Source organism: Chroicocephalus ridibundus, chromosome 7 (assembly GCF_963924245.1).
Source record: "Chroicocephalus ridibundus chromosome 7, bChrRid1.1, whole genome shotgun sequence".
Classification (NCBI taxonomy): domain Eukaryota; kingdom Metazoa; phylum Chordata; class Aves; order Charadriiformes; family Laridae; genus Chroicocephalus; species Chroicocephalus ridibundus.
In genome coordinates this window covers 26212663-26227392 of record NC_086290.1, presented here as the reverse complement: position 1 = coordinate 26227392, position 14730 = coordinate 26212663, and the positions used below count along the sequence as shown (strand labels likewise).

The following is a 14730-nucleotide window of genomic DNA, read 5'->3' as shown; positions in this document are numbered from 1 at the left end:
AATAATAATCTTACCATTAAAAAAGCGCCTATTGAATAATATCTCACCAGTGAATAGAGATTATTTTTGCAATAAGGCAATTTCAGTGGATGTGGTTATCATGGGATAATCACACCCCTGGGGTACAGTCTTGTCTGTAATCTCCCAGGAGTGTAATTATTTCATGATAACTGCACCCCCTGGTGTTGCATTATTTCCATTATGAAATTCTTAGTTTTAAATATAAAGTAACTTACTTTGATCACTGAAAACTGCAAAGTAGTGTTAGAATGTTCCAGCTGTGAGGCTTACAGAGACCAACTTATAAGATTTACTTCTCCTTTACAAAGCTAAATTAGGCAATCAAAATGCTTCTTTGGGCTAAACTGATTTGCAGGGGTTTTTACTGATAAAATCCAAACTTTCAAAGTTCAAACAAGATGAAAATATCAGTTGTGGTTCTGACTTTATGGGCCACTGTGTATATATGCATGTATAAAATATGTAATATATACCAGCAAAAAACCCAGGTCACTAGCATCTAAAAGTTTGCCTGTTTTTTACAATGTTTTTTTATCATTAACTAGCAGCATCTGTTGATTTTTGTGCTTTTCTGTGCTTTTTTTTGGTGAAGCCTGAAAAGCCTTTGACTTTATTAGAACAGAGACTGGTGGGTTTTCTGTGCAAAATGTTTTGCACTAATACTGTTATTTTGCTTCAAAATTGCCTGCAACTTTCTTGGTCAGGTGAAGTTAGAACAAACTAAATACCTCTTTTTCTTTTTTTTTTTTTTCCTGCAAGCAAACTGCCTTGCTCAATGACGGTTGAAGCCGGGGACGGGGGGGATTACTAAAAAGCTATGAATGCTTACAACTTGTATCGTATGTTTTTAGAACTAATAACCTGCTAGGAATCTATTACTATCTTATGAAATAAGACTGGTGTCTCAAATGGGGAGGTAGTTTTACGAATGGTATAGTTTGACGTGGGATGTTGCGATTAAAAAAGGTTCTTGTGCTCTTGGCCTGTGAAACCCCAGCCTGGAGAGTGATGGGCATCCTTCTACTTCGAATGTTTTACAGTCAAGTAGCTCCATGTGTGATCCGTCCAGTGAAATTACCAAGAAGAGTAGTGTAAAATGATTAGCATGTTGTGGAAAATTCAGGCAAATAATGGTAAAAATGTATTGAGCAACATGTATCTAGTGTCTTATAGTCTACCAAGATAAATTCTAGGTACGTCTATGCAAATGCAGCCTTCTAAAAACGCAGTATCAGCTCCTGGAGTTTGTGCCCTCTCTTTTCATTGCTTGAGAGCCCATAAACTAATTGTGGTTGTGGTTTCCATCAGTCTGTCACGTAGTGTGTTCAACTCTTCTTTAACTTTTGGGTGAAATTCCTTTCCATAGTAATCATTGAAATTATCAGACATATGGAGGCAGCAAAGAAGGAAATCTGTATCTATGTTATATTATATCTGTATCTCACTGCATTTTTTCAGGGACAAATGTGGCACTTTTTTGTTTCCCAACGGATGAAAATCTGCATTGTATCAGGAATGCAGAAATTGATTTAAGCATTCTCCTGAATTTATAATAACAAAGAAAAGGTATTTGAATATGTTAACTGTGAATATTTGTATAAACGGTCACCTGAAGAAACATACAGTGTATGAAGCCTTCCTTTATGATCTGCAGCTGAGACCTTTGATTGTGAACAGTAGGATTCTTAACTAAATCTTCACCTAGTTTAAGAACTGTCACATTTTAGAATAATCCTCCATTTATGTTTCAGAAGCCTCTATATTTGGTGTGAATGCATAAAATACAGATTTCTATTAGAAGTCTTGTGCTTAGCATTTGAGCAATAAGTAGGGATTCCTATAGCAGTTTGATAATGTTAAATGGTTTTTACTACTCAAAAAAAAAAAAAAGTAAAAAGGAAACTCGGGTTTCTCTGAAATGCCCTATGACAAAAGCCTGGCAAATTATACTGAAATTCTGTGATAAAGTGTTAAATTCAGTTGAACTACAGACCCGCTGAAGAAGAGCTAATTAAAAGCCAGAGGTTTTTTTATTCATTGATTTCTCTCAATGCCAACTGCAGCAGTTGCTTTGAAGTGTAAATATGGTCTGAATGCAGTCGTCTCTGAAATAGATGGGAAAATTATCAGTAAAAAATGATCAATTCTGAATTAGTGGAGGCAGCATAAATTTGCTATGTTCTTCATGACCAGGATCATGATCACATAATTTTGATAATAGCTCTTTGTCCTGTAGATAAATAGGTGTCCACTCGTATCTCTGTCACAACCGCAGTAAAAGTTCACAGACGATACAGTGCGATTAGGCTCAGTCTGTAATTTTTTTCCATTTTTGTTCAATTTCCTTTGAAGCCATATTTAAAAAAAAAAATGTGAAACTCTGTGGATAGCACAAAAAAAAGTATATGAATGTATTGACAAAACTGTCTGCCAGTTTCAAAGTTAGTTTCTCTTTTAAAGCAAAACCTAAAGAACCTTGTATCATATGCTATGCCTTTGCTACCACCCAGAGAAGGCAGAGTTCTGAATTCCAAGTATATTCATCCTTCGTGTGATTGTGTGCTAAACTGAAACCCACCGGCAGAATGGTTTTCTAGAAACTAGTTAATGTGAAAGAGCTGTTTGCATGTGTATGTGTATATTTTTCACAGCGGAGCATAGCCTTAGCATCCCTGCTACTTAGAAAATCAAATTTCAGTTTGGAAGAGTTATGGCCTCATGTTGTCCAAGATGTATAGAAGGCGGAATGAAGACAACATGCTTTAGGCCTATTTTGCTAATAAAACATACGTAGTAATAAAGGATAAGCCTTGAAAGTATCTTGTCTTTGATTCATAAATTAATTTTTAAGCATGGGAGTGGAGTATACTGAGTGTGATGTATACTGACGAATTTGTAGCAGATAGGTCAGTGTGCTTTGTTTTCATTTACGTTCATGTAAATTATCTCTCTATTACCAAGTCAGGAGAAGTCTGATGGTATGATAATGGTGATATTTTTAGATTAAGAAGATCACATCTATAAACCAAAAGATGTCCCACACCAGAACACATTCTCAGGAAGGGGAAGCTCTACAAAAGCCCTATTCTGAGGAATCTGTTTTGATGATACACAAAATAAGCATTAGTTAAAATAAAGGTTAAAAAGTTGTAATTAAAATGACATCATAAAGAATCTGCTGCTTTTTTCAGTAACTTTTATATTGAGTAGTCTGTTTTGTTTCATTACAGTACATAACAGCAGCCACTATCAAAGTACAACTGGTTACTGTAATTTCTGCTGCCACAGGTGCGAATAGGGGTTACACTATTACTGCTTCTTATCTCTTTGCTTTCCCTATGTATTCCACAATAAAAACCCATTTAAAACTTAATTGATTGCAAAGAATAATTCAGTTTGCTCATCTGCACTGGTGACAGCAGTGAAAGCTTTTATCAATAAATTGAGCAGACACTGTCAAGTCTATGCATCATGAGTAGATAGAAGTAAAACTGCTATTTTTGGTGATACTGGCAATCATAACATTATGGTCTGTCCTTACTGCCGCTGAAACCGTTGCAGAAAAAGTGATATTAAATCACAGTCGTTATGAAAAGAGGTTTTAGCATACTGTTCTGTAATATTGGATAATTTGAAAAATGTGCTTTAGACATTTTAATGGAGGCCTGCTAGATGGTGTGTTACAGCGAGCATTGTTCTCCCAAGAGGAGCCCTGTGCCCGTGCCTCTTAGAGGAAGCATTCTGGCAACCACAGCGCGTTACATACACTCTGCATTTGTAGCTTCAAGAGAAGGACAAGACAAAATCAAAAATGATAGCCGCTATAGGTCTCTCTTGTTTCTGGGCGGGGAGCGGGGATAAGTAGTAAGGTGGGGTAGGAGAGCTTGCTGTAAGCTGGGCATTTAAGTGATTGAAATCCAGAATTATATTTCCCCCCCAGGTTGTTTAATAGAAGCAGAATCGATTCTGTTAAACTCATCTCAGTTAAGTGTGATAAGAAATCGGAGTGCTCTTTGTTATAAAAAAGCAATTTGACAACATGTTGTAGAAATCCTCGGATGATATATATCCTTCTGCAATCCGGTATAATTGATGCTCATGTAGGCTTCAGAAAAATTCTGTTTACCACTCTTCTGTTTATTTAATTGTACAAATATTATAAAGTAATTGTACAAATATTGTAAAGATGCACCAATAGCTGTCAAGCTATGGTCGCACTCAGGTTGTACTTTGAGAAGACTAAAATCCTTCTTTTCACGCTTCATTGAATGGTTTGAGTTTCCAGATTTTGTGCCCTAACTCTGAGTCAACTGAGCTATCTGGATTTTTTCCTTAAATAGTGTCTTAAGCAGAAGATAATGGAGAGAATTAATGCAGCAAGAACTTCTGTGGGAAGTAAGAAGCAGGAAGAAACTGTAGTCTATTTGCTTGACAACACTATTTCTTGAGAATTATAAAGACCATGAAATGAAAAAATATTTTTAAAATCCTTTAGTGGGTCTCTAACTATGGAGCCTCTTTTGTGCAAGCCCTGAATATAACTTTAAGTACCTGTAGCTGTAGAAAACTTAACAAGTTGTCAGTTGTCTTAATGCACAAAAATAAGTATGATATCAGCATGCAATTAATTCCACTATATGATAAAAAGCTTTTCCGAGACTATGAATTAATTTAAAGCAGATAAATGTTTTAGTTTAAAACAAGTGTCATCTGGAAAAGTTTTAAAGGTTTTTTTCTTTTCTTTTTTTTTTCCCTATCAAAATGTAAATTCCAGAAAATAAGCTTGACAGTCATATTCAAAAATAGCAAGGTACTGTGTTTGACTTATTTCAGAAAGAATAAGAAGCAGATGATGAAACATTGTGACTTTGAAGTTATTTTTAGTTTGCTGGTGGATGAATGCTGAGAGACTAGTTGTTAGAAGTCGTAGCAATCAGCTATTTTTACAGGATTCCTGTCTCTAATGTTCTGTCAACTCATGGCATAATGTCATCTCTAGATGGTTTCACCTGCATGAGATCACACAGGTGGCTCCTTCACAGACTGTTGCACAAGTCCGTAGGGAATGCATGTATGAGGACATCAGTTTTCACAGTACACAAAGTATTTTTCTATGCCTGATGTAGGAGTGATTTCTTGCAAGTTGACGGGTGCTGTTCAAGAGTACTTGGCTAACATCAGTTCCCAAGATTTTAGCCAACTGAGAGCCTCTCAGCTCAAACTTACCATCTGTTTTACAGTTTATGACTTAATTGGAATGTAAACAGATGAAGATATATGGCTATCAGGTATACTTGGTACCATTTTTTCTGAAGATCTTGGAGGGTGTAGTCATAACCCAAAGACAGGCGAAAAGACTTACCTCTGGCTAATTTCTTTTCAGTAATTTTACTTTTCAGTTAAGCCTCTCTAATTCTCTGAAATTAACAGCATGTTTTTAGACAGTGTCTGCTACCAGAGCAATAAGGCCTGATGCTACTAGTGAATACCAAGGAATGGTACGCAGAGAGGCTCCTGCTTATACTTATTGCTAGAAGCGGGAGAGCATCGAGAGGTCGCACCTGTGGGGAGGAGTGGACAGGACGGATGACCCAAAACTGACCAACGGGGTATTCCATCCCATCGGCATCATGCTCTGTATAAAAGCTGAGGGATCAAAGGGGTCAGGCTCTTTCTTCGGTGGCCAGTGTCCAAGGAGGACTCTGTCTGTTCATCTACCTTTGATCCCAATCCGTGCGTTCCTGAATCCAGATCCTGAGTTCAGCTCCCATCCGTTGCTGAGTCCAGTCTGGGACGTTCCCAGTGCCTGACGGTGATGTGATCCTCATCCTGGGAGCTTGATACGGGTTGTATATATTGTATATATATTTTTTCTTATTAATATTATCATCTTTTTATTATTTTATTATTAATATTTCATTAGTTTAATTTCTTTTCAACTCCTAAGTCTCTCTCTCTCTCCTCCTCTGAAGGGAGAAAGGTTAAAGAGAGCATCTGTCATTTGTTCAGCGGCTGGTCCTGCCCAAGCCACGCCATTTACCAGGCAAACCAAGTTTGATCACGCTGGGCATAGTCATGTCTCCAGCAAGCAGGACTCCGCAATCAATTCACACCAAACAAAGGAAGAGGCCCTCTACCAGCCAGTATGCTGGTGGCTTCAAGATTTAAGCTTTAGCTCCTAAATAAGGAAAACCTCTCTTCAAACCTCTCTTAAGTGAGGTTCAGTGTTTGCAGTTTCTTTTACCGTTTTTATCTCCCTCATTTGTATTACCCAGGAGAAATCCTCTACTTAATTTTATAGTGTGGAAATAGGAACGTGATTGTTTGCTCACACATTCAGGCATCTTCATCTCTTAAGACTGTGTGAAGAAGCAGCCCAAAAAAAAGTGTGTTACAACCCTCCGTGCTGTCATGTAAAATAGGTGTGCCGAGGAATCTCAGGAGACCTCAAACTGTCACTGATATTTCAAAGAAAATCAGATCTGCCTATCAAAATCATTAAAGTTAATCATGTTGAGGCATGGATGGGAAAAGAAAGTCTCCAAGCATTTGATTCCTTTGATTCCAAGCAAAGGAGTTCCATTATGATTCTAAATATTTTCTTGATTCTCGTTGTTGTGTTGCAGAAAGCAGGTAGTGATAGAGGTTTGCTATTAAGTTGTGCAGCCGTTGTCAGATATAATGTCTTGATTGAACTTCTTGTCCTGGACTTGTAACCAGAAAGAAAGTAGTCTCTTTAGGCTTCCCAGATCAGATACTGTTTTCTCCCTGTTGTGGTCTACTTGAACAAACACAGCGATGCAGCCTTGCTGTCATTGGGCAGCAGAACTTTTGAGAAGTTCAGTGGCATCAGCTGTTCAGACAAAAAGCGCGAGCAGGTTTACCTGCGTCGTCCTCAAAAATGTTGATATATTTTAAACTGCAAAGATCACACGCTGCAAGAGAGTCCTCCAGAATCAACTGTAATGGACAGTGTGCTTCTGGCGTGCCTGGCTGGGGTCTGCACACGGAAGGGTTGTGAAACAGGACTGTGTTTTGAGTGTACTTTCCTTTATGGGCTTGTTTTATTTTCTGAATCTCATTTCCTAGGGTTTTCTAAAACCTTTTATGTATAAAGCTTCATGGAGATTCTTGCATCTCCTCACAAGCTAGGATGAGCCTAAATTACTATTTCCCTCACTATTAAAGAGAGACCAAACCAGGCATCATTTATTTTATAAACCACTTTAGTCTCAAGGTTCTGTAGGTGCATTTGATGTAATTTGTATACATCCACAAAACAGGAATAACAGTGATTTGTTACCTGTCCTTGTCATGGTAATACCATGCTGCAACTAAAAAACTGTAGCTGGAACTATGAGCGTGTCCTTCATGTCATTAACAAACAGAGAAACAGAACTTATATAAATTTATTTTTAGCTTAGTTTGCTTTCCTTCTAAGCTTATCTGTGTTTTTAGTTTTTAAACCTAGTGCTGATTTTGCCTCTAAAAAGCATATGGAAGCTACTCAAAAGTTTGCGTGTGGTTTCGTGTTGGATCCCAGCTTGAGCAGCCACTACAGGTCTCTTGTTCACTTGCATCAATCTGTGAGTTACAGCACAACTGACGTCCACTGGGCACAAATGCACAAAAATCAATACTATTGTGCATTCATTATCAGCTTTTTGTGTAAAAGAGGAAATTATTTTGCCTACCTCTTTCTAGTGTAATGCACAAAGAATGCCTGAAAGGTCTGTTTCTTGAAACTAATTTTGAACTGTGCTTTTGAAGGCGGATTCGCCTTCGTGCCTCGCTGGTCTCGATTCTGCCTGTAGTCCCTGTATGGAACCACAGAGTTAGGGCTTCTGTCTTAGTTCTTTTGCTAATCTCCTGTATACATTTGGATAAGTTGTGTTCATCTATTTATCTAATCATGGTAATGAGGATAATTAGGTATCCCATACACGTCAAAATGTGTACAATGCTGAGACACTGGAGGGAGAATAGCTGGTAAGTTAGTTAGGTCACTTTGTTAGGGAGTGGTTCCTACTGCCTTTCGGTAACAAGGGGGATTCCAGGCTTCAATCTGGTCACATGTTTTGGGTGTCTTCAAGATGGTGAAATCTTCTTTCATGACTCTACACTTTGTCTCCGTTCAGCTTCCTCTTACAGGGTATTTGACTGAATCGCATGGCTGGTTTTTGTGGCCTTTTCAAATCAAGACATCACCTGGTGCCAAATTCGGTTGTTAGGTTTCTGTCTTGTGTTGGTTTCTGTTCCAGCCAGAGTAGATTTGGGCAAGCAGAGCAAGGTTTTAAGTCTGAAATATGCAAAAAATGTAAACACTGGTGCCCATATACATTTATTAACAATCAGTGAGCTTACTTTTACACTATAAGATGTAAAAAGAAAAATCACTTTTGGTAAAATATATGGGAGGGGGGAATAACCCCCTACTTAACAGAAGCGTAAACTCAAGGAAAGACTAAAAGGTATCTCATTAGAAAATTCTTTTGCCTGGCAAAAGAAGGAACTTGTGAAAGTAAAGTCAGTAAACCATATTCAAGGTTTTATCCTCTTCCTTCCTGCTTTACCCATAGGCCTGTTTGTTTCTGTAAGCAGTGTATTTATTATACAGGAAAACTGACAAAAAGTTGGAGTTGGCATTGTTTTGAGAAAGTGCTGTTTTACTTTCCATATATTTTCCGTAGTAAAAATCTCCCTTCCCATACTTCTCTGTGTTAAAAAATGTATGAGTTTTGTCCATCTCCACAACTAAGAAACTCTTAAAACCACAAAGCAGGATCGGTATGTTTCACCAGAGTAGTTAATCTTATCATTTACAGTTAGTTTACTGAAGTAATGGTAATTGTTAGTTATTTTACATCCCTTCTAATTAATATTTACCTTGTACAGTAGTGCTAATTCATTGAGAGTAAGGTTAGTGAATGAACTAGTGAGAAAATGTACTGAAAGTGACCTAACAAAAGTGTGTATGTTTAGGATGAAGGATCAGACAAGTACATGAGGTTTTGGCGATCACAGGTATTCAATTAAAGCAAAAGAGTGAGTTACTGGGTTTACAAATTATGCCGTCAAGTCTGAACGATCCAAAATACATCCTGTATTTTACTCCTTGTTAGATGTTTACAAAGAAAGATAAAATGTGCCTAAAAACACCTACTGTAATGCAATATATAGCATATTTTTTAAACTGTCGAAACAGAAATCTCTGAGGAGATAGCAGCCTAGAGACCTGGCATATCTGGTGGTCCCTAGAATAAGTACAGACGTAGACGTAGATAATTTTTGCATGTATTTATTTATTTTCCATATGTATATTGAGTTTCTACTAATGGTTACTTTTTACATTTAAGTTCCAAAATTTGTGTCATTCTGAAAAATGTGATGCGAAAAATGTCGTATGGAGAAATAAGGATTAGTGACATATTAAAAGTGCATTTTGCCATTGTTTTAAGGGAGAGGAGGCCCCTATGAGTCTTACTTAATGTGCTTTCTTTAGGTTTCCTGTGCCTTTTTACTATACTAAAAATATATTACTAGACTTACCTAAATATATTGTTTTCAACATGGCAAAGTTACATAAGAGAATCCCCTTGTACTTAAAGAAAAATGCAATTATTTTCTATTCTGAATCTCCAGACTGCTGTTTTAGAAAATCATATCTGATTATTTGCTCAGCAGAAGATTATTGAGTTGATTTAGCTGTGATTTTACTTAACAAAGCTTCAACTGAATTCCCACTGTGGAGTCCAAAAAAGGTAGAGAGATATAAATGATACATTCAAACTGTGATTTTTGTGAACAGGGCCATCAATGCACCCCTCGGAGCTAATAGCGGAGATGAGAAACAGTGGGTTTGCACTGAAACAAAATGTGCTGGGGAGAAACTTGACCGCAAATGATCCATCACAGGTAATGATCTTTTTACCAGTAAGCTGAAAATGTCTATAAATCTAAATGTGATTGCTTGTGAATTGCTACTTAATGTTTTCAAATATGCATATCCATAGGAAAGCTGAATAGCTATACCAGTAGAAAAATGTCCAAAAACTTACTGTTTTCCATCTCCCCATTTTCAGTCAGAATGGTGAATCATAAATTACTTCTTTTAAAACCACATATAATAAATTAAATCCCTCCTCTGGGTGACTAGAAATAGAATTTTTCATAAAGGGGATGGTTAGGGGATTTGCCGCATACTTCTGATGCAATGCTAGCCTTTGGATTAAGTTTGAGGAAGTATGCGCAAATAATGCACAAATAATGCACAATAATATTGACAGGAATGCTGTATCTGAAGAGTTTTTTACTTGATTGACTATTGTTACATCGGGTATTTCTGGGAGTGAAAATGTTTAATTGTTTTTACTTAGATTGCAGAAGGTACATTTCTGATTCAGGTGCTTTAATAAAAATGTAAAGTGAAAATTTCATAAACACTCCTTGGGTGAGCCGCCATGAAATACCCTTTGTTCATCTGGCAGGGTAGTCAAACCACTAGTAAACAGGGATGACGACGCTCAGCTGGTCTTGAAATCTTGAGTAAATCAACAATTCATTGTGTCTCCACAGATGGATGTACATTTAAAAAAGCTAGGTACCCCAGAAAAATGTAGCATATGGGCATTGTTAAATGAATCACAGTGATATCGGTATGTTTGGTTTATGTTAGGTATGGTGGGGTTTTTTTGGAAGAGCTTTTTAATCTTTATTTCTTCTTCGCCCTCCTGAGTGTGGCTAAAATTAAAAACATCACGGTGGAGAACTGTAGCGTACCAGATGCACGTAATTGGAAGAATTCAGGGTCTTCAAAGTAGCTATGCTTTGCTGATTGCGTTACTGTATGTAGATTATATGATTACAGTATTTTGCATTGCTAGAACACTTTATGAACGTTTAAAGACTAATAACACAACAGTGAGGTAGATGTGTGTTAATACCCATTTTCCTAATGACTAAACCGAGACAGAAAAGTAATTTGCTTAAATTACTCTGGGTTCGAGCAGGACTAGCATCTTACCTATTCATCCAAGCATGATAACAATGGAGTGACTTATCCTGGGGAATCACGTGGGCTCCAAAATTGGCTCGTTTTTATTAACTATTTCAGAAATGTTTCTTTCCCTAGCAGTGATTTTTTTTCAGATGTTACTAATAACTCCTGTTGTATAACCCCCCCAATTATAACACCTACTCAGCTTTGAGGCAGTTTGCTGCTCTTTCCAAAGAGTCTTAAGCTGACTTAGTAATACAGATGTGTTTGTGCCTGTGCAAAAATACAGTGTATAGAGGCATCGCTTTTAATACAGAAAGCTGAATGAAGAGGTTATTTTTATATATAACTACTTAATGTCTTACCACTTATTCCTAGGAATTTGTTGCAAGCGAAGGAGAGGATGATCCAGAAGTTGAATTTTTAAAATCACTGTCAACCAAACAAAAACAGAAACTTCTAAGGTAAGCGTGGTACCTAGGGAGGGGATCCGTATCGCCAGTGGTCCCCGTAGCTCTTCTAAGCCATTGAAGAATTTAGCACCGTCAGTACAGAAGAAAATCAGCTTAGTTTAACGTACAGTTGACCACAAATGGCATTCTGCAGCATAGTTTTTTAATCCAGTTGTTTTAATCTGTCTGTTCTCATCTACTTGTGATGCCTTTGCACTGGGGCTTGTTTCCAGTTTAACTGGGACGCTGAAATAATAACAACTGGCTCACTGAAGGTGCTGTCAGTAGCTATTTTAAAATATTATTTTGCACTCCAGTGTTCACAGTATCTTCTTCCAGGTTAAAAATTCTATGTGCTTATTTACTGGTTTACAATTTGGCAAAGTTTGCTATCTTCTCCTGTGCGGCTACACTGGACCTGACGTGGCACCCCAGGGCCAAGGTTGGCGTAGCTCCACGCTGCGCTCGGATCAGGGCTTAGAGTTTGCTGCGCCAGCAGAGGGAGCTCCCCGTGGCTTTGTAGTTAGAATAAAAAGTTAATGAGGTTTTCGTTCTTTCCTTCTGCCCTACTGATTTCATATTTCAGGTGGCTTTTTTTTTTTTCTATGTTAATTTGCAACGTTATTTTGAAATAACCTGAAAATGTTTAAAATTAAAAATATTAACTAGTGCCCAGTAGAATTATCACTAATTAAAACAGACTTTTAGGTTAAAAGACATTCTGTATATGGGGAGTGAGAGGAGGGGAGAAAAGTGAACGGCTGAGCAGGTACATGAGGTATTTGCATATATAATAAATAATTCTCTGAAAACAGTTGGCGTATTTTATGTTGCTTTTAAGTAAGGAATGTGTATGTAGTTTGAGTAATTTAAAACGGTATTTTATTTGAACTTCTGGTGGCCCAACACAATAAAATTATAGTTTGAAAGTTGAAGTTCAGTAAATATTTGAGTCCTTTAGATTTTACTAGTTTGAAGGGATTTTATTTTTAATACACTGAAAGTAATTTCGCTATTCAGTCACTGATTTTTTGAGAAGAATAAACACAGAAATCAAAATAAAAACTAGGTGAAATCAGTCAAATAGCAGTGAATGCGCGTGCATGATGGAATATTGTACTTGTGGCTAGAAAATTTAAATTTTTAGTTGTGATGGGTTATTGAAAATACCCGTATTATTTGCCTGGAGAATTCAGAGACGTAGGCTTTAGAGTCTCAGTTTCCATCATTAATAGAAAGTGAATGCTGATTGCATTTTTTTTCATTTTCAAAATCTCTTAAAAAAATGCACAAACAAAAGCAACAATGATTTTCCAAAGTCTCCAGAGCAGGCTGTCAAGGGAAAAAAAAAGCCCTCTGGAATGTATTTATTCCTAGTTACAAGGCCAAATTTGACATATCTTACTTACCTTTTTTAAAATTAAAGAATTAAAAAATACTATTCCGCCCATTTTGAGGGAGCAGCTGTGCATTAAAGGAGGATTCTTACTATGGTTAACATCAGGTTAGAAGTTTAAAAATAATACTTTGCTGAAAGAGGAGAGGAATTCAACATGTTTTTATGGAAAATAGTGTATTTACTGTGTAGGTCATCAAAAGTAGTGAACTTTAAAAGACAGTGACTTTGTAATTTAGAGTATCTTAACTCATCTGATTGCACTACTCTTCTATTTTGGAAATAAAAGGAAGTTGGATCGTCTGGAGAAGAAAAAGAAAAAGAAAGACAGAAAGAAGAAAAAGCAGCAAAAGAAAAAAAGCAAAAGTAAACACAAGAAGCATAAGATGAGATCCTCTTCCTCATCCTCCAGTGAGACTTCAGTAAGCAGCAGCGATAGCGAGACTGACAGCAGAGATAAAGCAGCACAAAAGAAGAGGTATTCTAAGAAAAGAAAAAAAGACAAGTTTTCAGAGGCTAGCAGCAGCAGCGATTCAGAAGGAAAGGCAAAGACTAGGAAGGAAAAACTTTATGAAGATCTCTCCAGTAGTCACGGTAACAAGGACAAAGATAGGGAGAAGTACAGACTTTTAAAGCGAGATAGTTCTGCAGAGAACAACAAATGGAGCTCCTGTGAGGGGGAAAGAAAGTCCAAAAGCAGATACCATAGCACCAGCAAGAGAGAGACTGAAAGAAAGGAGAGGGACAGTAGAAGCCAAAGCGTGGATGAGGGGAGCAGGAGAAGTCCTTGCACTAGTCACGGCCGTTCCAGGCAAAGGCAAATACGACAAAGTCCAAGTCAAAGCCCTGGTGAAGAGCGGCACAGGAGAAATGAAACCAGAAGCCCCAGCACGGATGTGCACAGAGAGAAGAAAAAATACAGGGAGAGCTATGGGGACAAGTGCAGTAAAGCGGAACACAGAGAAAGGAGCAGACGCAGTAGAAGCAGAAGCAGAGAGAGGAAAAAAAACAGATAGTGTAGGGGACAGGTGCAAACAAGAATGTCTCCGTTTTGTGATGAATACCTTTAACAAGGGCTCAATTATGTATCGCTGTTCATTTTACAGCCTCTGTAACTAGCATTTCCTGCATAAAGGCAACAGCATCATTTCTGTAATGCTGGAATATTTGTAAATTAGGTATAAATGTTATGGTATTTTTCTTACTGTATAAATATACTTGTTGGCAAATACCTCTTGTATACATGCAGTAATTCATAGACCTGATTTTAGGGTTTTAAAATACTTCGGAGCAGTATGTGATATTCTTGGTTTTGTCGATGATGATTTCTGTTTAGATGCAACCGTGAGGGGAAGCAGAGAGTAATTTGGGAAGTGACACGGGATATGTTAAATGATAACAAACGTTTGAGAGAGTTCTGGATAAAATCCATGCTTCGGATATCAAAACATTGTATTGGAGAGAGTGGTTTGTTGGTTTTTTTCATACTGAAGCATTTTTCCTAAATTTCCCTGTAAGAGATCAATTTCATGAGTTAAAACAAGAGAGAGACATAGTTCACATAAATGTATAGCCAACATTTTTTGACCTCCTGCAGTGTACAGCTTGGTCAGGGCTGTCTAAACATCTTGAACCCCCGTTGGTATGTGTCAGTACAATGTCAAGTTATTGTTCAATAATCTCTCAAGACATGAAAAGAATATTTACTGCCTCGACTGTTTCAGGTATTTCATTGTTTGTGGTAGAAGGTTAATGTAAATAGTCATGTTTTTGTTTTCATGAAACAAACTTTTTTTTTAAATGATTGTCGGTCATTTTCTGCACACACTGTTATGAAGATGAACTTCCATAATAAAATACCTTAT

At 37.2% G+C, this 14730-nt stretch overlaps 1 protein-coding gene across 1 annotated transcript in view; it reads left to right on the top strand.

The window, feature by feature from the left end:
• Positions 1-14730, top strand: part of CIR1 (corepressor interacting with RBPJ, CIR1) — a 24866-nt gene extending 10136 nt beyond the window's left edge. The window contains exons 8-10 of the mRNA XM_063342153.1: positions 9830-9936; positions 11396-11481; positions 13155-14730. Of these exons, the coding sequence (XP_063198223.1) occupies positions 9830-9936; positions 11396-11481; positions 13155-13881 (920 nt within the window). The 3' untranslated portion in view covers positions 13882-14730. The remainder of the gene's footprint in view (positions 1-9829; positions 9937-11395; positions 11482-13154) is intronic.